The sequence below is a fragment of the Bos mutus genome, chromosome 5 (genome assembly GCF_027580195.1).
Source record: "Bos mutus isolate GX-2022 chromosome 5, NWIPB_WYAK_1.1, whole genome shotgun sequence".
In the NCBI taxonomy this organism is placed as follows: Eukaryota; Metazoa; Chordata; class Mammalia; order Artiodactyla; family Bovidae; genus Bos; species Bos mutus.
The window spans coordinates 16,619,155-16,640,704 of NC_091621.1; the positions used below are offsets into that span (position 1 = coordinate 16,619,155).

At 52.9% G+C, this 21,550-nt stretch overlaps 4 protein-coding genes across 5 annotated transcripts; 2 read left to right on the forward strand and 2 right to left on the reverse strand.

The window, feature by feature from the left end:
• Positions 1-106: 106 nt before the first annotated feature.
• TSPAN31 (tetraspanin 31) lies at positions 107-2,851 on the forward strand. Its single transcript, XM_005901665.3, has 6 exons — positions 107-303; positions 831-998; positions 1,264-1,344; positions 1,658-1,789; positions 2,107-2,220; positions 2,322-2,851. Exons 1-6 carry the CDS (start codon positions 241-243, stop codon positions 2,394-2,396), a joined length of 633 nt encoding a protein of 210 aa, XP_005901727.1. The 5' UTR covers positions 107-240; the 3' UTR covers positions 2,397-2,851.
• Positions 2,709-6,078, reverse strand: CDK4 (cyclin dependent kinase 4). Of its 2 annotated transcripts, none has more exons than XM_005901664.2 (8): positions 5,891-6,078; positions 5,249-5,485; positions 4,950-5,085; positions 4,665-4,832; positions 4,414-4,523; positions 4,112-4,162; positions 3,837-3,972; positions 2,709-3,424 (listed from the first exon to the last, which is right to left on the reverse strand). In XM_005901664.2, the coding sequence occupies exons 2-8, from the start codon at positions 5,464-5,466 to the stop codon at positions 3,332-3,334; spliced, it is 912 nt and encodes a 303-aa protein (XP_005901726.1). In that variant the 5' UTR covers positions 5,467-5,485; positions 5,891-6,078; the 3' UTR covers positions 2,709-3,331. The 2 variants fall into 2 exon arrangements, with proteins under 2 accessions (XP_005901726.1, XP_070226600.1); XM_070370499.1 differs by having other exon boundaries at positions 5,249-5,510.
• Positions 6,079-9,008: 2,930 nt separating this feature from the next.
• On the forward strand, positions 9,009-13,074 carry MARCHF9 (membrane associated ring-CH-type finger 9). Its single transcript, XM_005901719.3, has 4 exons — positions 9,009-9,876; positions 10,908-11,063; positions 11,742-11,934; positions 12,217-13,074. The coding sequence occupies exons 1-4, from the start codon at positions 9,520-9,522 to the stop codon at positions 12,549-12,551; spliced, it is 1,041 nt and encodes a 346-aa protein (XP_005901781.2). The 5' UTR covers positions 9,009-9,519; the 3' UTR covers positions 12,552-13,074.
• Positions 13,075-15,543: 2,469 nt separating this feature from the next.
• On the reverse strand, positions 15,544-21,351 carry CYP27B1 (cytochrome P450 family 27 subfamily B member 1). Its single transcript, XM_005901663.3, has 9 exons — positions 20,818-21,351; positions 20,030-20,220; positions 19,330-19,532; positions 19,048-19,248; positions 18,523-18,698; positions 18,144-18,316; positions 17,866-17,944; positions 17,396-17,593; positions 15,544-16,845 (listed from the first exon to the last, which is right to left on the reverse strand). The coding sequence occupies exons 1-9, from the start codon at positions 21,007-21,009 to the stop codon at positions 16,732-16,734; spliced, it is 1,527 nt and encodes a 508-aa protein (XP_005901725.1). The 5' UTR covers positions 21,010-21,351; the 3' UTR covers positions 15,544-16,731.
• Positions 21,352-21,550: the final 199 nt, after the last annotated feature.

A 21,550-nucleotide genomic window follows, 5' to 3' on the forward strand; every position in this document is an offset into this window, starting at 1 on the left:
AAGGAGGGGCCGGCAGGCGGGTCAGTGACGCGATGCAGATTGATTGGCATTCAGGACACCGACGTCCTAGATTAGTCCCAAATTTCGCCAATCCAAAGGCGGGGGTGGGACGGTGCAGGCGCAGAGGACTGGGTTTGGCTGGACTCGATTTAAAGAGACAGAAGCTGTCGGGGTCCAAGACCGTCCGCGAGACCCTCCCCCCAAGTCCTTGGGACCACTTGGGTCCCCAAAGCTGGGGAGATGGTTTGCGGAGGCTTTGCCTGCTCCAAGAATGCGCTCTGCGCGCTCAACGTGGTCTACATGGTGAGGTTTTGGAGGTGGGGGGAAGCGCCAGGGCGGAAAGGCCAATGTAGATAATGTCTAGGGGACTTCGGATGGGGAGAGGGATGTACTAGGGGTTCCGGGAAGATTCCCGGGAACTTCCGGCGAAGAGGGAATTCCTAGGGACTTCCGTGGGAAGAGAGGAGACTTCCGGTGATCAGAGGGTTTATCTAGGGCTGGGGAGGTGATGAAGTGAAGGCTCATCGTGGGGATAAAGGCCCAGCCCTCCCTCTTCTGAATTTAGGCTTCTCCCAAATGGAAGTGATGGATGAAGCTAAATGTCCCGTTTTATATTCATAGACTTTACGCTCCCTGCCGCCTCTCAACCCTATTCCAGCCATTCTGACCTCTGATGGGAGGAGTGCCCAGGGATGGTCCTGGTCCTGGTAGTAGTACTTCTCACTCACACAAAACTCAGTTCTTTATTGTCCAGCCACCGCTCTCACCTTGACCATTGGCGGTGATGCACACTGAAATTCTTTTAAGATATATCCTGCTGTTTTCCTTAGCTGGTAGGCTTATTGCTCATTGGAGTGGCTGCATGGGCTAAGGGCCTGGGTCTGGTGTCCAGCATCCATATCATCGGAGGAGTCATTGCAGTGGGAGTCTTCCTTCTTCTCATCGCGGTTGCAGGACTGGTAGGTGCTGTCAACCACCACCAAGTACTGCTTTTCTTTGTATCCTGACCTGAAGTGATTGGGGCACCAGGGCTCTTGGGAGGACTGTTAGCTAGGAAGTTAGAAAGGAGGGTAGGAGACCTCCAGTGTTCGGGGGATATGTCTCCTTGCCCTCCCTTATACCATACTCTATGAAACAAAAGCCAATGATTTTGTTTTCAACTGACATAATTGTGTAAGTTCTTTGACTAGATCAGATTGTTACTATAGGTGGAACATAAAGGAATCTAGGACTTTTTTTTTTTTCCATAACTCTTCCTCTCAGTACATGATCATCCTTGGTTTGGTCTTCATCTTCCAGTTTGGAATCTCTTGCTCATGTCTGGCTATTAACCTAAGCAAACAGGTAAGAAGGTGCCCTTTCAAGTACTCACTTTTTTTCCCCACCCTCTAACCTCTTGACTCTTTACTCTCAGTCTGGCCCCAAAGATCATTCTTAGACCCACTACTTCCAGAGCTATTTGCTTCCTTTGGGATGTCTGGCTAACTGACCGTGAGGACCATCCAGAAGGAAGTGGATGGTAACTGTGTCTGCACCTTTGCTTTTCAAGGACATTAACTCTGCTTAAAAAGGGAAATTGAAACTGGACCTGGGATCAAAATGTTAGGGGATTCATAAGATTAGCATCAAATGATTTCCTTCTGCCTATATCCTCCAGACAGATGTCATCAATGCTTCTTGGTGGGTCATGAGCAACAAGACCCGGGATGAACTGGAAAGAAGTTTTGATTGCTGTGGCTTGTTCAACCTTACAACCCTGGATCAACAAGATTATGCTTTCTGCACTGCAGTGAGCTGGCATGGGAGGGGTTGGGGGGTGGCGGTGGTTTGTGTGATAGAAAACTGGCTAAGGCCAATGCTCAAATTGGCAGATTTGAGCTTAATGTGATTGCCTGTCTCTAGCAGCTCACTTGTATTGGGGCTGTGTGCTGGTAGGAGTTGGGGGATGGATACAGATTCTAGAGAATTAGCCAAGTGAAGAGTCCAGTCTATAGGATACTAATCAGGAACTGGAAAATAATTCCTAGGGTCATTCGCCATAGTTACGATAGAGCACCATAGCAACTCTGCATCCTCCAAACATGCATATGTGTGTTTTTCGCTCAGGTCTGCAAGAGCCGGAGCCCCACATGTCAGATGTGTGGAGAAAAGTTTCTTAAGCATTCAGATGAAGCCCTGAAAATCCTGGGGGGTGTTGGACTCTTCTTTAGCTTCACAGAGGTAACATTCTCTAGTTCCCTTATATCCCTTCTGTACACCTCCAAATCTTAGCCCCAGAAATTCATAGTTCGTGCTTATCTCTTTTCTCTTTGCTGCTACAGATCCTTGGTGTTTGGCTAGCGATGAGATTTCGGAATCAGAAGGATCCTCGAGCCAACCCCAGTGCCTTTCTATGAGACTTTGGATCCTTCTGACATCTTTCCTGCTGTTTGCTCTCCCTAAGCTTTTTCTTCCCCTTAGGGAAAACTTGGGGTCTGTAGCCCTTTTTGAGAAAAAGGAAAGGGCCTTTGCCATGTTCCCTAAAGATGACTGAACAGTTAGGCTTTATGCCTTGATATGTTTTGCTGGGAGAAAGATTATAAGGAATAAAGAAAAACCCTTCTTCCTTCCTCTCTCCCTAAGGGATATGGGAAGTTTCCAGGATTACATGAGATGGGATGGGGGTTGGAGTCATTCCTGGCTGTTTCCCCTCTTCTCCCTTCCATATGCTGGACCACCTCAACACATCTTTGCTCCAAGGTAAATCAGGGACAGATCCAGAGAGAAAACTACCAAGAACTCTTGTAATAAGGAGGACCTGGTTTGGGGAAGTTCAGTAAATATAAAAATAAAAACCATTTAAACTCTATAATCAAAGAAGCCATGTAAATGCCTTTTCTTCTCTTGTTAGTAGAGGGGCTCCACTGACCCTGTGACCTAAAGAGAATCTGCAAGGAAGTTCCATCTTCCAAATGGTTTTTTCCAAATCCCCAAACAGTAAAGCCAATCAGAGGAAGAAACATTAAAAAAAAAAAAAAAGACCGTATTTCTTTGTTTTGTTTGTCCTGTATAAAAAAGGATCCCGATATAAAGGTATAAAGAAGGGGAGAACAAGGGACATATCCCTTGGTGTAAGGACACAGGATAAAGATAAGCCTCAAAAAGAAGGGTGGGAGGGGAATATGGTTAAGGCAGTAAAATATTGTCTGTAAAAAGTTGGAGGAGGAGTCTCCACAGCTTCAGAGATGAAGGCAGAGGTTGCCTTCTCATTGGTGGGGCTCTCCACTCAAGTGTTCAAAAGAAGGGAAATTTGGTGTCTCTCGCCTTGGTTCTGTTCCAGCCATTCTGTTGTTCACTCTGCGTCACCTTCTGCCTTGTGTAGATAAGAGTGCTGCAGGGCTCGGAAGGCAGAGATTCGCTTGTGTGGGTTAAAAGTCAGCATCTCCTGAGAAGGGACACAAATGTCAGAAAACATGGAAGAAACAAAAAAGACTCCTGCTTACCCCCAACAATACCTAGAATGGGTGATTTTCTCTATCCCTCTTGTGGACAGCCATTCAAAACAGTAATAAAAACCAGCCCGTTCACTAACAAGTCTCAGTAACAACAATGCATTTGGGTTCCTTTTATCTTGCTCCATTTCCCCCTACTGGTGGCTCAAGTGGTAAAATAAACTGCCTGCAATGCAGGAGACCTGGGTTTAATCCCTGGGTCGGGAAGACCCCCTGGACAAGGAAATGGCAACCCACTCCAGTGGGCTACAGTCCATGGGGTTGTAAAGAGTCTGACACGACTGAGTGACAAACACGGGATATCCCCCTGCAGTCTCGCCCTGTGCCCATGCCTGAGTCTATTACCAGCAGCAGCTGTGCTCCAGATTCCTCCAGCTCAGGGACCACCGACTGCACTGGGCGGGGCCCTCGGGGGGAAAAGGCTCCTCGGGGTAGAGAGACATCTCGGGGCCAGTCATCCTCTGGGGGCAGTCCAATCAGGCTATGGGGAACAGGAGAATTCTGGTCAGGAGGGCCCTTTTCCAGCCCCCATCTCCAGGGGCAGAGCCAGCTGCTGTCAAGGGCTCAGCAGAAACAGAAGGACTCGGAATGCAAAGTTCTTCCCCTTGCAGGTCACTTACTCAAAGATTTTGCCTAACTGGTCAGCTTCAGAGTTTCCACAGAAGAGAGGCCTAAGGTGAAAAGAGACATTCATTCCAGTAGCAGTCTTTCAAAGACAGGGTGGTAGATAACTACTTAGTGGCTCAAAACATTAGGGTGTGGAGAATAAAGGGCTACGAAATTCCTAATTCCAGAACATTTCAGAGTTTCTGGCTATGGACAAGGTAGCCAGTAGTAAGTGGAAGAGCGGGCAGGGTATGAGTGTGGTTTATGAATAAAAGACTTGGGAAATCAAAATGTTTGGGATACTTGGGCCCCATACTTTCGACGAAACATCTCTGCAAAGATACAGCCAACGCTCCACATGTCCACGGGTGTTGCATACGTAGACTGCAAAAGAACTTCTGGAGCACGATACCAGAGTGTAACAACCTGATGGGAATAAGTAGTGCAGATGAGAGTCCTGCAAGTTACTGCAAAGCACATGAAAAAACACACTCCTTCTCAACTGCTATGGGCAATCACTCTTCTCCCCCAGCCAGATCCCATCTTGGCCACCATCATTCTACTGACCACAGGTGTAAGTGCCATCTGGTAGCTGTAGATTCTGGCCAGGCCAAAGTCAGCCAGCTTGACTGTCCCACCACTTGTCACCAGAATGTTCTCTGGCTTCAGGTCTCGGTGAACAATGCAGTTGGCATGAAGGAAATCCAGGCCTCTTAGAAATTGGCGCATGAGATCCTGGTTTGGAAGGGGGAAGTACAGAGAAACTGAGAACCAGGTGCCACACCTGAAATTACAACAGAAACTACCACAATGGTCTCAAGCTACCTCTCAGTGTCTGCCCACCCTACTTACTTTTATGGTCTCCACTGGCAAGCCTGGTGGGGGTGCCTTGTCCAGATATGTCCTGAGATCTTGGTCCACATGCTCAAACACCAGGGTCACTTTGGTCTCCCGGTCAGTTCGGGCTGTTGCACAGACGTCCATAAGCCTGGCCAGAACAAGTGGTCACTCACTGACCAATGGTCTTGGACCCAACATGGCCTCCCCTATTTCCTCAGGGTTCCCACTCCTCTTCTGACCACCACTCTACATCTATAGGTTAGGCTGTCTTTTTCCTTTCACGACCCACTCCCATGCTTCCATCTTCTCACCTGACAACATTGGGATGCTCAAAAGCCTCCAGACGCCGCAGTAAGGCCACCTCCCGAACGGTGCTGATGGGCAGGCCCCCTCCAGCACCTCCTCCATTGGGGACTCTTACACTCTTGAGGGCCACAAAGTGGCCACTGTGGGGATCACGGGCCTTGTACACTGTCCCATAGGCACCGACACCAATCTCAGCCACTGGCTCATATCGGGAGGTAGCCATTCTCAGACCAGAGAAGACCCTACAATCACAGAGGCTCAATGAGCCTGCAGGAACAAAGTGACTCCCACGAAAGACATCACAAAGACAATATCAACAGCATTCCCAAACTTCCCTGAGGGCAGCCCCCTAGGTAACACAATAACTAAACCCAAACCCTTCAGCCACGTGAGGCCCCATAACTTTTTCAAAGATGCATTTTCCTTGGGGACCATCAAGCCCCACACAAGGGAAATCCCATACGACACACCCCCTACATCAAAGACCCGACACCCAGTTCCTGAAATTACACCTCCCTTCGGCCACAAAGGAACATTATCACATCCTGCCCCACTTCCCGCCCTCGAGCAACCCTTCCATAACCAGCCCGCGTAGGAAGCAGTGGAGGGCGAGAATGGTCCCCATTCCTGAGAAGGGCTACACTCACCTCGCCCCGTGTCAGGAGCTGCGGGGTCGGCCCGTTATCCGGACCCCGGAGCCGGTCCCTGCAGCGCCATACACTCGAGGTCTGTCCTGGGCAGCTGGACGCTATGGGCCCGACCATAGACACAGGCCGCAGGCTAGAGCGGCCCCCTTTACCCCCACCCTCACCATGTGACCAGCTGCCAAAGAGGCGCGCGGAAATTGGAGGGGCGGGGCGAACGCCGGACGTTCGGACCACGTGACCGGACTACTCATGCGCAGAGGGGCAGCCGAGAAGCAGCTTTGAACGAGAAAGGGGCGAGGAGGGGAAAGAGGCGGAGGAGAGATGGCAACCACATGATCTGTTGCTATCACACGTGACCGTTTGACATTGCTTGGAGGAGCAGAGGTGTGGTTACGCTGAAGGGCACGTGACTGGCTGCCTTAACTCTGGCTGGAGCGGAGGGGCGGGAGAAGAGAGAGGGTGGAGTCCAATGCGGTGCCATGGCAACCTGGGCCACCCAGGATTCCCAGCTCCCGGCTGCAGGCCGAGCCTGAGTCTCACTACCCTTCTCTCACTCTCTCTAAGCGGGGAGGTGGGTCGAGGGACGGGAGGTGGTCCTGTGGTCTTTCTGCTCCATCGTCCATCGCCAGCGGAAAACATGTTTTCATTTGTGTCTTTGTTGCATTCATTCATTCAGCAAATGTTTACTGAGTCCTTGCTTCCTGTGTGTATGTGGGGTTTCTTTTTTTAATTTTTTTTCGAGTCTCAGACACTTGACCTTTTTTTCAACTAGTGATAAGGTTATCTATAAAGATAGTCACATATTTTATATGTGGTCATATAAAATAGGGAGTAGACGGTGCCCAGTTCAGTTCAGTTGCTCAGTCGTGTCTGACTCTTTGCGACCCCATGGACTACAGCACGCCAGGCTTCCCTGTCCATCACCAACTCCCGGAGCTTACTCAAACTCATGTCCATCGAGTTAGTGATGCCATCCAACCATCTCGTCCTCTGTCGTCCCCTTCTCCTCCCGCCTTCAATCTTTCCCAGCATCAGGGTCTTTTCTAGTGAGTCAGTTCTTTGCATCAGGTGGCCAAAGTACTGGAGTTTCAGCTTCAGCATCAGTCCTTCCAATGAATATTCAGGACTGATTGCCTTTGGGATAGACTGGTTGGGTCTCCTTGCAGTCCAAGGGACTGCCCATGTGAGGACAAAACTGGGATTAAAGGACTAATGGAAGACAGGTTAGTACAATAATCCAACAGGACGTGTGGCAAGATAATGTCGTCCCCTCTTCCCAACTTCCAAAGCAGAGACCAGATACCTTCTGACAGAGAAGTTATTGATGAGCCGGAAAGAGGAATACTTGACCTTTAAGGTTCTTTTCTGCAGTAAGATGGTATGACATGTGTGTATGATATTATATACATCACATACAGATAGACATAGGAGTGAGCATGAGCAAGGAAGTTACCACCACACTGCATGAAAGTGAGCGTTCCCTTCTGCAAACCTTGTGACTCCTTATATGGGGTTGTTGCGTTTCTCTTTTTTCCCCTATGGCAAGCTTTCCTAGCCCTTGTCCTAAGAGACTTTTCCCAAACAACCTCTGCTCACAGACATCTAGGTAGACAACAGGCAAGTTTCTCTGACTTCCCTTGTCTTACTGACTCCAACTTCTTTGTCTCCCAACCCTTTGAGAGAATGGGAATAAGGAAAAGAAGGGATCGGTTTCTCATTTATGAGAAACTGTCTAAAATCTGAAACCATTCTATTGTTCTATTTGCTCTCCTTGTGCCCTAACTTCTATTCTCCTTAATCATCTGGCTGAGGATATGAGTTCAAGCTTGAGATTCATATAAACCATGCTCCAGGGCGAAATGGAAGACATGTCAGTACAGATTTCCCCTGTTTGCATTCTGATAGTTGTAGTCCTGGGCCTTTGCTGGCAAAGGCAACTGGAATTCTGGTAAGAAAAATCCCAAGGTGCTAACTGATTAAGGGGCTTGTGAGGTGAATGTTTCATTGACTATTTTGCTAGGATTGGTGGGTTTGTAAACCTCTGGAAGGCTAAGTTTCTCTGAGTGTGTTAAACTTTCATCCTACCCCAGCAAGGTCTCACTTTAGCCTCACCCTCCACATAAGCTCACTGTTTTTAAAATAGAAGTCATCCTCCATCTTGGCTTGGGTTCCAGACCCTTTTTCTGATTAATTCATCCATCCATCCAAAATATTTGAATGATTTGTAAGAGCATTACTCTCCTTAATCACTTTCTATTGAGGATCTTTAGTTTGGCAGTCTGTCCCTGATTACATACCCTCCCTTTTCCTGTTACTTTTTTTTACCAATTAATTTTTCCCCCAGTGTGTTTGACCCAATGAACTTCCCTGGAATTCCTTTTCCCACAGCATTGATAAGGAGAGGAGCAGGATGTAACTGTAAGGTAGAAATAAGGAATAAGAGGGTACAACTGGTTCTCAGGGTCGAGAGCCCCCATACAACAAAGAGCTAAGCATGTGTGTGCGCGTGCGCGTGTGCGTGTGTGTGTGTGTGTGTGTGTGTGTGTGTGTGTGTGTGTGTTAGGTATGGTTCACTTCAGTGCAGTGGTGGTGGGTCAGGGGAATACCAGGAAAGACTCACCCCTTTAACACTCCGCTCCTTTGCTCACTCACCTCCCTCACACAATTACACACTTCTGTTTTTCATACAATCCAATTCCACCCCTTACACATTCATCTCTTCCACAGCCCCACACTGTGCACACTTTTCAGTCTTTTGTGTAAAAGTGTTTATTGCTTGAGCCCATGTCTTGCTCACTCACCTCGGACCCTTGTTTAGCTTGCTTTCTTTGCACACTCCCTTTTGCACAAGCCTCTCCCTCCCTGGTGCACCTGCGTCTGTGACCACTCACCTTCCATCCTCACCCGCTCCCCCCCACCCCCATTCACACACCTAATCTCTAACCCGTGTGCACATCCCCCTTCCTTGGCCACTCCCCTCCCTCCACCCTCCCCCGGGTTCGCACACTCGCCCCCGCCTCTGGGGACACCTGCTCGTGCGGGGCAGGGCGGGGATGCGCAGCCGCGGCCACTTCTCCTCGTCTCCCCCTCCCCGCCCCGCCCCTCCCTCCATCCCTCACCGGCTCCCCGGCTCCCGCCCCTCCCGCCCCGCCCGCCCGCCGCTCCGGGGGGGTCTCCGCCGCCGCCGCCGCCGGAAGGAGCCGCCATTTGCCACCGCCGAGCGCACGGGCCGAGCCGGAGCCGGAGCCGGAGCGGGACTGGGGCCAGGAGGACGGCGATGGGGGGCGGCCCCGGCGCAGGAAGACCGGGGTTCGTAACCCCGGGGGCCCGGCCCGCTCCGGACCCGGACCCGCGGGGCGCGGCACCCTGAGCCCACCCCCACCCCGCCCCCTGCCCCGGCCATGGCTGCCCGCCCCGCCGCCCCCGGGCCGCCAGCCCTCTCGGCCCCGCAAACCCCGGAGTCCCGGCGGTGGCAGCAGTGAACGGCTCTCGCAGGCCCCGTAGACCCCAGCCGGGCTTGGCTCTCTAGCGCGCGCCCCCTTCCCGGCCTTGTCCTCTCCCTTCCCCCCGCCGCCCGAGAGCCCCCCTTGCACGCCGCCCCCCGCCCCCCGCCCCCCGGCGCCCGGACGATGCTCAAGTCTCGGCTCCGCATGTTCCTGAACGAGCTGAAGCTGCTGGTGCTGACGGGCGGGGGGCGGCCCCGGGCCGAGCCGCAGCCCCGGGGGGGCGGGGGAGGCGGCTGCGGCTGGGCGCCCTTCGCCGGCTGCTCGGCCCGGGACGGCGACGGAGACGAAGAGGAGTACTACGGGTCAGAGCCGAGAGCCCGGGGCCTGGCCGGCGACAAGGAGCCGCGGGCCGGACCCCCGCCGCCGCACGCGCCGCCGCCGCCGCCCCCGGGCGCTCTGGACGCCCTGTCGCTCAGCAGCAGCCTGGACAGCGGGCTCCGAACCCCTCAGTGCCGAATCTGCTTCCAAGGCCCTGAGCAGGTCAGGCCTGGGCACCCGGCGGGGCGGGGAGGGGTTGGGGCGCGCACCTGGGGCGCCCGGAGAGACCGGGAGCAGGGGGCGGGGCCTGAGGAGGCTGGGCGGGACCCAGGGACCTGGGGTGGAAATGGAGTGAGGTTGAGGGGCTTGGCTGGAGACTTCAGGGCGCGGATTTGGGGTGGAGGCGGATCAGGGGTCTCCAGGAAGGGGTGGGGCTTTCTCCTGGGAGGGCCCCAAATCCTTCTCGCGGCTTAACCGAGACAGCCTTTCTCCCCCACTTCTCTCACCCCAGGGTCTCTGTAGGCTGAGGGCTGGGAGGTGGGCAGACAGGAGAATGCTTCTGTTTCTACCTTGAACGGAGGCGCCCAGCCGGTGCCCTCACCTGCCTCAGTAGTTCTCTCCGTGGGGCACTTTTCTTCACTTCCCATTCCACAACTTTCTTTCTCATTCCAAAGAATATTCTTTGTTTAAATGTTATGGACAAAGTTGTCCCGGGATAGTACCAAGGGGGTGTCTCTTCCTGTCTTGAGAAATTACTTTGATTAAAGGGGAACAGCTTCCACTCCCAACCTTAGGATATCTTCCTTTCAGATTCTTGGAACCTGAGGACTGTAACCTATCCCAGTCCGCACCACATCTGTGAAACACTTTACAGTGATGGAATGGGTTAGGAAGGCATGGCTCAGAAGCTCGCACTTCTGTTTCTCCAGATCCTAAGGGGTGGCTTAAGGAGCACCCTCCTCAAACTCTAGTAACAGAGAAGACCCAGTATTTACCAGCCAACTACCCCCTCCCCGTCCCTTCTCTGGTCTCTTCTATTGGGTCCAGGAAGTTTACCTTGAACTCTAAATTTTTTTTCTTTTGGGCTTGTAGCCTTAGCGTCTTGCTTTGTTTTGGTTGAAAGGCCTGATTTTTATTTATTTATTTATTTTTAAGGTAGGAGACACCTGGAGAAGAGGTTTCTCTCTCTCGAGTGGAGAGGACTGTGGTCGGGTGGCGATAGCTGACAGGGACTCTCCTTACTCTTCCACCAGGGGGAGCTCCTGAGCCCCTGCCGCTGCGACGGCTCAGTGCGCTGCACTCACCAGCCCTGCCTCATCCGCTGGATCAGCGAGAGGGGCTCCTGGAGCTGTGAGCTCTGCTACTTCAAGTACCAGGTCCTGGCAATCAGCACCAAGAACCCCTTGCAGGTGAAGTATAAGGGGAGCACTCTGAGACTGGGGCAAGGGCCTTTCAGCAGTTAGAATCAGGGACCCTCCAGGCAGCTTATTTCATCCATTTACTCTTGCTTCAAAGTCACCCTCTCCTCCATTATCATAATCTCCTGTCTATAAATATCTCCCTTCCTTCGTTTACTCACAAAGACATTTATTGGGTGCCACCTGTGTGCCAGGCCTTGGGACAACAAAAGAGGAAAAGGCAGTGGCGCTGCTGTTACTGCTAGAATCATACATGTAGAGTGATCTATGTGTCAAGTTCTTGGTGTGTATTAACTCTTTTAATCCTAATAATTATGTACCATTAGTATCTACATTTTAAGTCAGTGAGGACATTGATGCACAAGTAAATTTTAAAACTTGCCCGAAGTTACTCAGCCAGAAAGTGAGTAAGGATTTGGAATTCAGATCCTAGATGATCTGATTTCAGAGCAGTGGTCTGTCATGCCTTTCTAAAATAAGACAGGAAATGGTCTCAAATAATATAAGAAGTGCCACATTCTAGACTTGATCAAGGCACAGAGAAGACAGATTATTAGTCCTACCTGAAGCATTTCAGGAAGGCTCCTGGTGCATCCTCCTAATAAGGGCAACCCTAACCTGGCTTTCCATCTCTTTCTGTGACTTTTTGGAGCCTTTTCTCCCATACAGTGGCAGGCCATCTCCCTGACGGTCATCGAGAAGGTCCAGATTGCAGCCATAGTTCTGGGCTCACTCTTCCTCGTCGCCAGCATCTCCTGGCTCATTTGGTCCTCACTTAGCCCTTCAGCCAAGTGGCAACGGCAAGATCTGCTCTTTCAGATCTGCTATGGCATGTACGGCTTCATGGATGTCGTCTGCATAGGTGAGGGCACCTCTCTCTCACCTGCCCAGCATCTTCCTCCAACTGACACACATCACTTTCCCTGCCCATTCCCTCAGTTTCATGGCCACGTTTTCTACCACTGAGAACCTTTAGGGCAATCCTGGTGTCTCTCCCTTCCCTGCTTCTCCAGGCCCTTTGCAACCCTATCTCCGCCCCCCTGGAGAAATGTTGGCTTAAGTACCTCTGGTCTAGGTCTGGGCAGCATTGACTCTGGACTTCTTTTTTTTTTTTTGACTCTGGACTTCTTATCCTCTTGCTCAGGCCTCATCGTCCATGAAGGCTCCTCCGTCTACCGTATCTTCAAGCGCTGGCAGGCAGTAAACCAGCAGTGGAAGGTCCTGAATTATGACAAGACCAAGGACATAGGAGGAGATGCAGGGGGAGGGACGGCAGGGAAGCCGGGCCCCAGGACCTCACGGACGGGCCCCCCTACTGGGGCCACCAGCCGCCCCCCGGCTGCCCAGCGCATGCGGACGCTCTTGCCTCAGCGCTGTGGCTACACAATCCTGCATCTCCTTGGACAGCTGCGGCCACCAGATGCCCGTTCCAGTTCCAATTCTGGCCGTGAGGTTGTCATGAGGGTCACCACGGTCTGAGCTGAACTCCAGGAGTGGGGATGTTGAGTCAGTGCATCGGCCAGAGATAAGCTGTCATGGCTGCTGGAGGTACCACCTGGACAAGGTGTTTGGGGCACACTGCCTCCACCAATGAGGATCTCTGTGGACAGCTTCAAGCTGGAGACATTGTCTGGCCTCTACTGCCCACTGGGTAGAGACACCTGGATACATTCCAGCCCCCACTGACAGCCCCTCACACTCATCCTGGGGCAGCCAGTGGGTAGGTGGGGAGAGCATCATTTCTTCCCTAGAGAACCGTCCTTACCTCAGCTCCTAGGGCCTCCAGCCCCCCAGCTCCACTATGGTGACTTGGTGAAGGGGGACCAGTGCCAGAAGAAAGGGGCTGTAGACCCCCCCATTCCCTACCCCATGGCCATAGGGCAGCTGGCAATAAGACTAGTATACATTGACCTCCCGTTCCCTGCATGAGGGCGGGGGTACTTCCCTGTGCTCCACCCCCCCATTGCATGGGGGGAGGGGCATAAAGAATCATTTATATGCACTTGGAGACTCCTTTCTCATCTGGGGGTTTTCTGGAGGTTTGGGAGGTGTGGGGAAGTTTCTCTGCAGAGGTTGCAAATCCCAAATGCAGCAGTGGTTTCTGAGTTGGAGGTGTAACTCCCACTTGGTGGTGAATAATTCACATTGGCTGCTAGGTGGCAGCGCTCAGAAGCATCTCAGGGGTGGACCTGACACCTGGGTGTTTTGTGATTTGGAAAAAAAGTCTCCCCACCGTGGTTTTCCTGTCTACCTCATAGGGCTGGATTGAGGATAAATGAGGGACAGGTTGAATGCCATTGTAGGGAAAATCAGTGATGGCATAAAAAGATTTCTAGACTAGTTCATGGTGCATTTATTTCAAATAATAGCTGATTTACAAATTCCAAAATGTTTTTCAACTGGAGTTACACAGAGTCTTGGAAATTTGTGTTAAGTATCATAATAGATACGGAAAATTTGAGGGGAAATAGACATTGCAAATGTGAAGGATGGTGGTTATTTGCAAGAATGAGAGCTCCTCCAATCCCCTAAACATTGGGGGCTGGAGCAGTCCTTGTTCAGGGAATCTTGCAGGTTCTATCAATCCCTACTAGGTAACGTGCTCACCAGGAGAAGTGGTGTGAAGTGAATTTGGACTCTTTTGGAGTGAGACAGACAGACTTTCCCAGGGTTATGAGTCTCCAGCCCCAGTTTAAGCTCCCTTGTTCAGGGCCACAGGTCTGATCTTGGTGTGCCCCAGCTAGTTGATATTAACTGGAAGATCTTGTGCTTGGAGGCAGGCACGTAGAGGGCTGAAAAAGGTTTGGGAAGGACTGATGAAGATGCCAGCATGATGCCTGGTCCCTTTCTCTTGCGGCCTTGGGGCTATGTGTTATATGAAGGATGGTGTCTTTTACGTGAACTATTCATCAGCAATTAAAATAATTACTTCATAACATTGCTTAAGTCAGATCCAGAGACCTCTCCTATTATTGGTCCTCCTCTCAGGGAAGGCTCTGCTTTGTCTTCTCCCTGGGGGTGTTTTGGGAATGTTTCTCTATTAAAGGTCACATATGCTTGCCCAGGAAATGGTCCTCCCCAATCCCTCTCCAAAAGGGGTCTCAGCCGCTGTCCATGGTGCTGGCACCCAGACTCGCTTGGGAATATAGGAATCAAAGCTGTACTTGGGTGTGAGTAACCTGGAAGTGTTGAAGTGTATCACCTCCAACCTCAGAGGGGATTCAAGTGAAGAGAAAACAGGCTGAGCCCTATCCCCCCGCCCCAACTTTTCCAGTGGGAAATAGTTTCCCCAGAAAGATAACCTTCCACATTCTCCACCTGGGGACACAGAAGGACCAGACTTCACTGATTTGCCTTTCACAGACTAGCTGGTGAGAACCAGAAGGGAGACAGCAAAACTAAGTGACTCCTAGTTCTTATCCAAGTAGATAGGGTTTAGGTAGGTATGACACAGGTGGGGTTTCCTGTGCCAAGCCTGAGCTTTCCCCCTTGATGGCCCCACATAAAGGCTTAGATATAACCAAGAATATAGGCACTTAATGTACAAGCACACTGTCCATTTCCGTGCTGGGTCCTAAAACAGGGCTAAGTGAGACAGCATTTTCCCCTCCCCTTCAGGACCATTGGAGGTATAGGTATGGAGGTTGGGACTGGCAATCTATATTGTCCTCTCTCCTTTTTCCACCTTTAAAGGATTATTGTCCAGGAAAGGGTCAGAAGGTCTGCTGCCCTTCTCAAGTGAGCAGGCCTACTTTCCCATGAGGAGTGTGAATGTGAAAAATCTTGACCACTGATTCCAGGGGAAAGGGTCTGAGAGGAAGTGGGGAGTTACTCTCCCTCTAAGCTCAGAACTGCCCCAAATCAGGTCACTTAGGTTCAAGTTGAGCTAGTGATAGTGAGTAGGGTTAGAGACTGAGAACACAGCTGAGAAGGAGCTGAGAGGAGGAGCAGTAAAAGCACTAAACCTTGGTCTTTGAACAGGGTTGGGGGTATACCCTTACCCCTCTGTAGATCTTAACATAAATAGATAACCCCCAGAAGGCTAGTGGCTAATGGAGTTTCTGTGGAAGGGAGCCATGTCTAGGGCAGGGGCTGAGGTAGTGAGAGGAGGAGGAAGTGTGAAGTGAAATCTCCGTCTCCATCTGCTAATTGGAATGGAGGGGAGCAGGAAGAAGGAGGACAAGTCCTGACATGGGGTGGGTAAGCTAGGCTACAAAAGGCGCTGCAGGGAAGGTGCTGAGAGATTTATTTGTATGGAAGATGAGTTAATCTATATACATTACGAGTAGAGAACTGAGTCCAGCCTCTGGGGGGGCCAGAGAGTGCTGACTCAGGGGAACAGGGACTCTTGCGGCCCACTCCTCTTCTGCTTTGGTGCCCTAGGGCTTCTAGCCACCCTCACACTTGGCGTTCATCCTCTCTGACATCACCTCTCTGTCTGTATCCTTATCTTTCTCTGAAGGAAATTACCTTGGAGCAACATCTCTAAAGAGGGCAGAGTGGCCATGCTAAGGTGTCCTTTTAGTCCTGGCAGTCCAGGTTCCAAAAGCACTCATCTACCAGACAGTCAACCATCTCTGCAAGTCCCTCCCCACCCCTTTTAACAGCCTAGCCCTTGAAGCTACTTTTCAACACTACCCTTCCTCAATCTCTTACAGGCAGCCAGACTTGGCTGTTCCCACAGATAGAAATGTGTCTGGGTTTGTGATGCAAACCTTTCTCCCAAGTATCTAGACCTCCCATTGTTATGGAGGCAGTGGGGGCGGGGCGGGGGGCCCTGCGGGTGGTCACTTCAGGGACCTGAGAAACCAAAGTAGGGAATCTGGGTCAAGGTCTTACCTCCAGGTCTTTGTAGGAAGTGAGGGAAATAAGTCAGTCAAAAGTCAAGGATGGAACATTCAAAGCAATTTTTTAATTTGAAAACAGTATTTAAAAAACTTCAATATGTAAAAGGAGGACTTCGGTCCAAAGACATCTCTGCCTGGGATCTAAGTGGTGGGGCAAGCAAACTTAATAGTGACCAGAGAGCCAAGGAGAGCTTTTAAAAAAATCATAACCCAGGTGAGGATAGACTCACCTTGCTAGGGGCAAGATGAGGAAGAAGCAGAGTAGACAGAGCCTGGTAAGCTGCTTGTCCCTTCTGCCACATCATCCAGATAGAATCTGAGAGTCTACATGGTGTTCCAGTCAGGGACAGGCCCTGGCAAGGTGTATGAAGACAGAATAAGGCTTCATCCTTCCTCTCAAAGAGCTCACAGGCAACAACAGAGGATCAACCAGGGGCAGACCAGATACACACACAGCTCAGGCTATGGCAAGTGCTTAGCCAGCAGCATCGGTAAACACTGTGAAGCTCCAAAAGGCCAGTGGTTGAATTCTCCGTCAGGCCACCCAGCATGATTAGTTAAAATTGAAGTTGGCCCTTGAAGGACGCATATGATATGACTAGAAGGGCTAAGCAGGTTAATGGGTCATGGTTTTCTCAAGGCTTGCTGGGTCAGGCCAGGTACATACTTCCTACGTCGGTCAGGGCTGCTTCAAGCACTTTGCTATGGTCTCTCTAACCAGACAGACTGCAGAGAAACATACATCTCTTGGTCTCATGCCTAATAAACCCCTATGATGAGAGAAACAGTAATGACAGTCTGCTTCCACCATATTATCTGTCCACAAACTGTAGGTTGATGCTTCTCTCAGGTACCAGGACAGTCCGGGTCATTGGTCTGACAGGGGCAGAACCTGGCTCAGGTTGTACCTCAAAGTGGATCAAGATCTGGAAAGGGAGGAAGAAGGCTATCACTATGGAGGGGTCTACAATGGTGGGCTTGATTGGTAATAGGCATTATTAGTGTTAGGATGGTCAGTGTTGGAATGGCGCCTGTGGCTACTAGGGGATGTCTTAGTCAATGAGGGTAAGAGATTATGGTAGGGAAAAAGATAGTCCAAAAACCCTCACCCTCCAGGCCTGTGATGGGACTGACATATTTCAGAGGATTAGGTCTCCCAAGTCTTATATATTTCCATATGCCTATCAGGAGGGCTTCCCAGGTGGCTCAGTGGTAAAGAATCCACTTGCCAAGTAGGAGATGTGGGTTCAGTCCCTGGGTCAGAAAGATCCCCTGGAGAAGGAAATGGCAACCCACTCTAGGATTCTTGCCTGAGGAATCCCATGGACAGAGGAACCTGGTGGGCTACAGTCTATGGGGTTGCAGAGTCAGAGATGACTGAGTGACTGAACAACAATAAAAAATGACTATCAGAAGGAGAGATCATGGCTTTAGAGCTCTCTGCTCTGGGGAAGGTAGAAGATCTAGATCACTCACCTGGGCCAAGGCCATTTGCAGCTCAAGCTCTGCCAGGCGTCTCCCCACGCAGCTGCGCTTGCCAAAGCCGAAGGGGAGAGATGCAAATGGGTGGGGAGCTGGACCTTCCCCTAGCCAGCGAGCTGGACGAAAAGAATTTGGTTCTGGGAACTGGGCAGGGTCCCTTGAAGTGGCATAGTGACACAGAGTGACCAGCGTCTGGTGAGGGAGGAAAACAAACTTGTCAATTTTGGCCCAGGAATGCCAGGAGGGTGGTAGAGAACAGGACCTATGGATAGGGAGGAAGGCAGGTTCTGGTTGACTGTGATTCGGAAGTTTTCCGGAGCTACTTTTCTCTACTGCCCCATTATAACCCAGAGAGGCACCCAGGCCAAGGAAAGGGTTTGAAGGGCTTATGGAGAGTATCTGAGAACAGGACCAGTCCCAAGGTAGGGATGGCTTAGCAGGAGGGGCCCATAGGCTCTACTCACATTTTTGGGGATGATATATTCACCCACACAAATGTCTCTGTCTGGGACACGGGAATTTCCAGGTACCACAGGGTACAGTCTGGATGGCAGAGCACAAAAGGGAGACAACAAGGTGAAGCACGGGCTATAGCCCTCTCCTGCCACCCAAATTCCACACCCATTCTTGGCCAAGGGTAGAGTACCATTTTCCTGCATCCCCTCTCCCAACTCCCACCCGCTGTATGCTTCCCCAGCCTTCCCCCAGCATTTTCTCTAGTTTTCCTCTCCTGCCCCTTCACCTTAGCACTTCCTTGACCACGGCCTTCAGCAGGGGCAGCTGGGACAGAGCAGTGGCTGAGGGTTGGGTACTGGAGCCGGGGCCCAAGGCAGCTGTGATCTCAGCATGGAGTGCTGTCTGGATTTCGGGGTGCCGGGAGAGTTCATACAGAGCCCAGGAGAGAGTGTTGGACACCTGCGGGGACAGGGGGAAGCGTTAGAGGTGTTGAGAGTGGGGACCCAGCATAGGGGGCAGGATATGAGGCAGTCTGGACCCCAGGAGGTGCTAAGCCAAGCTGGCCTAGAGGACCACAGTGGGTTTCCAGCGGCAGGGAAATAGCCCCAAGATGGAGGAGGTTAAGCTATGAAAGTGGGGCTCCCAACACAGAGGGAGAACCTCACCGTGTCCACCCCAGCGAGAAGCAGCTCCGTCACATTCCCCAGGATGGACGCGGCAGGCAACTCTTTCTGGAGCAAGAAGTAGGTCAGGTGTGCCCCAGGTCCCATGTCCTCCTCAGACTTCTCAGACTGGTTCCTCATGGCTACCTCAGCCTCTCGCTGCTCTACATGCTGCTGGGCTGTGCGGACGGGGACAAGGTGTTCCTCACCACCTGGGAACAGCTTTATGTTCCCCCATCCCCACTTCATTTCTGTGCCTTGCTGTGCGTGTGCCTGCTAAGTCGCTTCAGTTATGTCCCTGACTCTTTGTGACCCCAGGGACTATATCCCGCCAGCTCCTCTGTCCATAGGGATTCTCCAGGCAAGAATACTGGAGTGGGCTGCCATGCCCTTTTCCAGGGAATCTTCCCGACCCAGGAATCGAACCTTCATCTCTTATGTCTCCTGCACTGGCAGACGGATTCTTTACCACTAGCGCCACCTGGAAAGCCCAGCCCACCCGGGAAGCCCAACCCGTCTGTGCATTACCGAATGCAAACATCTGGTCCCAGTCTCGGCAGAGGCGGTCCCAGGGTCCGGGCACGACGCGGTGCAGCCAGCTGGGCATCGCCATGGTCAAGAGCGTGGACACGAACACCGAGCCGACCGCGCGGATGAAGGTCTCTGTGTCTGGGGGCACCTCTGCCTCCAGGCAGCCGAGGCGGGAGCCCAGCAGCACCGCAGCAATGCCTGGCCGGGAGGGGGCGCTGTCAGGGCACCTCGAGACCTGGCCCAGGTGCCTCTTACGCGTGTTCCAGTCCTGGGACTCACCTTCCAGTCCAAACTTGTAAAACTCTCCCGCCACGTCTCGAACCAGGGAGGGCGGCCCAGCGCCCAGTCCTCGCTGGCGCCGCAGTCGCCTCACAAGGTCACGCACCACGCCGTGTAGGGTCCCGGCATAGCGGGCGGCCGCTTGAGGCCGGAGGAGCAGCGGGGCCAGGAGGCTGCGAAGCCTCTGCCATTCTTCCCCTTCCCTGTGCGGGGGTGCGGAGAGGGGGCGCATCAGGGCAGACGGTGGTGTGGAGAGGCGACCCGACGGGGCTAGTGGCGCTGGAGATGGAGCGTGTCGGGCTGGGGTGGCCAGGAGAGGGATAGCGTCTTCTCCCTCAGGAGAACAGAAACCTGATCCTGCCGGCACCCGCTTTCCTTCCCCCCTCCTCATTACTCATTTCCTGCCCCGGAGGGGCCTGGGTTCCTGGGTAAGCTGAGTCACAGAATCTTCCTTTGCATCTAGATCCTGGTGCCTCAGCCCCTTCCGCGAGTCCCCAAGATTCCGGCTTCAAAAGATAAAGAGGTGAACAAGCACGAGAGCCGGGCTCCACCTGAGCTTGAGCGAAACGGACTGGGGTGGGAACCTCGATTTGCCAGAAGGTTGGGGAGAACGACCTCCACCTCCCCAGACTGTCTCCAGACCGGGCCGCAAGGGAGGAAAGCAGCTGGACGTCGGGGGCTTTGGGGCCAGAGGACTCACGCGGTGAGCAATCCGCAAGCCCGCTGGCGGCGGCGACGGTGCTCAGTCCAGGGTGAGAAGCTGCAGCGTTCGGGCCGGGGTCCCTCCTGTCGTAGAAGCTGCTCGACGAGCGTAGGGGCCGCCAGGTACACGGTGCGCACCGTCCCGAAGCTGGCCAACCACACCGGCCCGAAGCGCGCGGCGCCCTGCACCTGGGAGAATGCGAGCGGCGGACCTGGAGATCCGGGCCGGGAGGTCCCGGCTTGGCCTGCGCCAACTCCAAGGGCGCTGTTTCGGGTATGAAAAGGGGAGCTTCTGCTCCCAAGTGGTGTATGGCTCTGATGCTGCAAACCCCTCTCCTTTCCCTCACTCCCCATCCCTAGTAAGTCTGGGTGTGATGGGCAAAACGGAGAAGCTGGGCGCAAAGCTGACTTTCAGCACCTCTCTTTCACCACCTGGGCGGATAAATCCCTAAAGTCTCCTCCCGTGGACTGTTCATCTTAGGACGAGCCCCTCCTGAAGGTATAGGAGCGTACTAGCTTTAAGAGAGTCCCGCCTCCCGCGCACTTGTTCTGGATCTGCGAGCCTCCAGACGCCTGCATCGCGAGAAGGGGCGTTTTGAACGCACTCCTCCGCGGGGTATCCAGAGGACTCCGCGTCTCGGGAGCCACCGGCCCCAGTCCCAACTTCGTCTTTTCCGTAACGCATGGGCATCCGTTCCCACCGGCCCTCCTTGCTACGTTCGGCACTAGGGTTTGTGGAAGCCAACCTCCCCAGCTTTCAGTCGTGGGAACGGCGCCCCATTCTACCTGCAGCTCGTGTAGCCGTGACAGCCCCCCTTTGCAGAAAAGCTCCGCAAGGAAGCCGGGCGTGGAGGGGCCTGGGATGTCCGCCAAAACCCGGGGCGCTGAGTCGGAGCCTCTGGAGCCCAGTGAGGCGCCCAGCTCAGGACAGCGGACGCGATGGAACACTCTGGATGCGAATTTGAGGGTCTGGGTCATGGTCTGGCTCCGGAACCCACCAAAGCTCGCTCCTCCAGAGCATCTTGCCCGGCCTCTATTTAACTCTTGGGCGCGGTAGTGGCGACGCCCCCTCCCCGAGCTCCTCAGCCAATCCTCTCTCCTGAGTGGTCAATGCTGGGGATTAGCACCCAGAAACAGCAGGCGGGGCTGGAGCGGCCAAGGCAGCTCCCTTGGGTCTCATGTTACCATGACCCTCTGGGGAGGCGAGGCTTGCCTCAGTTTCTCCTGGGCTGGTGCCCTAGTCCATCAGCCTAAAGATCTCTTCCTCAGAAAGTCTATTTGGTGAGGTTTAGTTGACCAAGATACAGACTCGGTCTCTGGTGTTCCCACCACTTCCCCAGGGAGCTCGGCCCGCTCCACCACCACTACCACCATCCCCGCCCCCCCGGGGCCCTCCTCAGGAATTCCCCGACCTCCAGCTCCTCAAGGAGTTAAGAGCCGGAAGAGGCACAGCTGGAGCTCTCCTCAGATTCTTGCCTCTTAGGGCTGCACATTTTCTGTACCTGAGCAGAATTTTTCT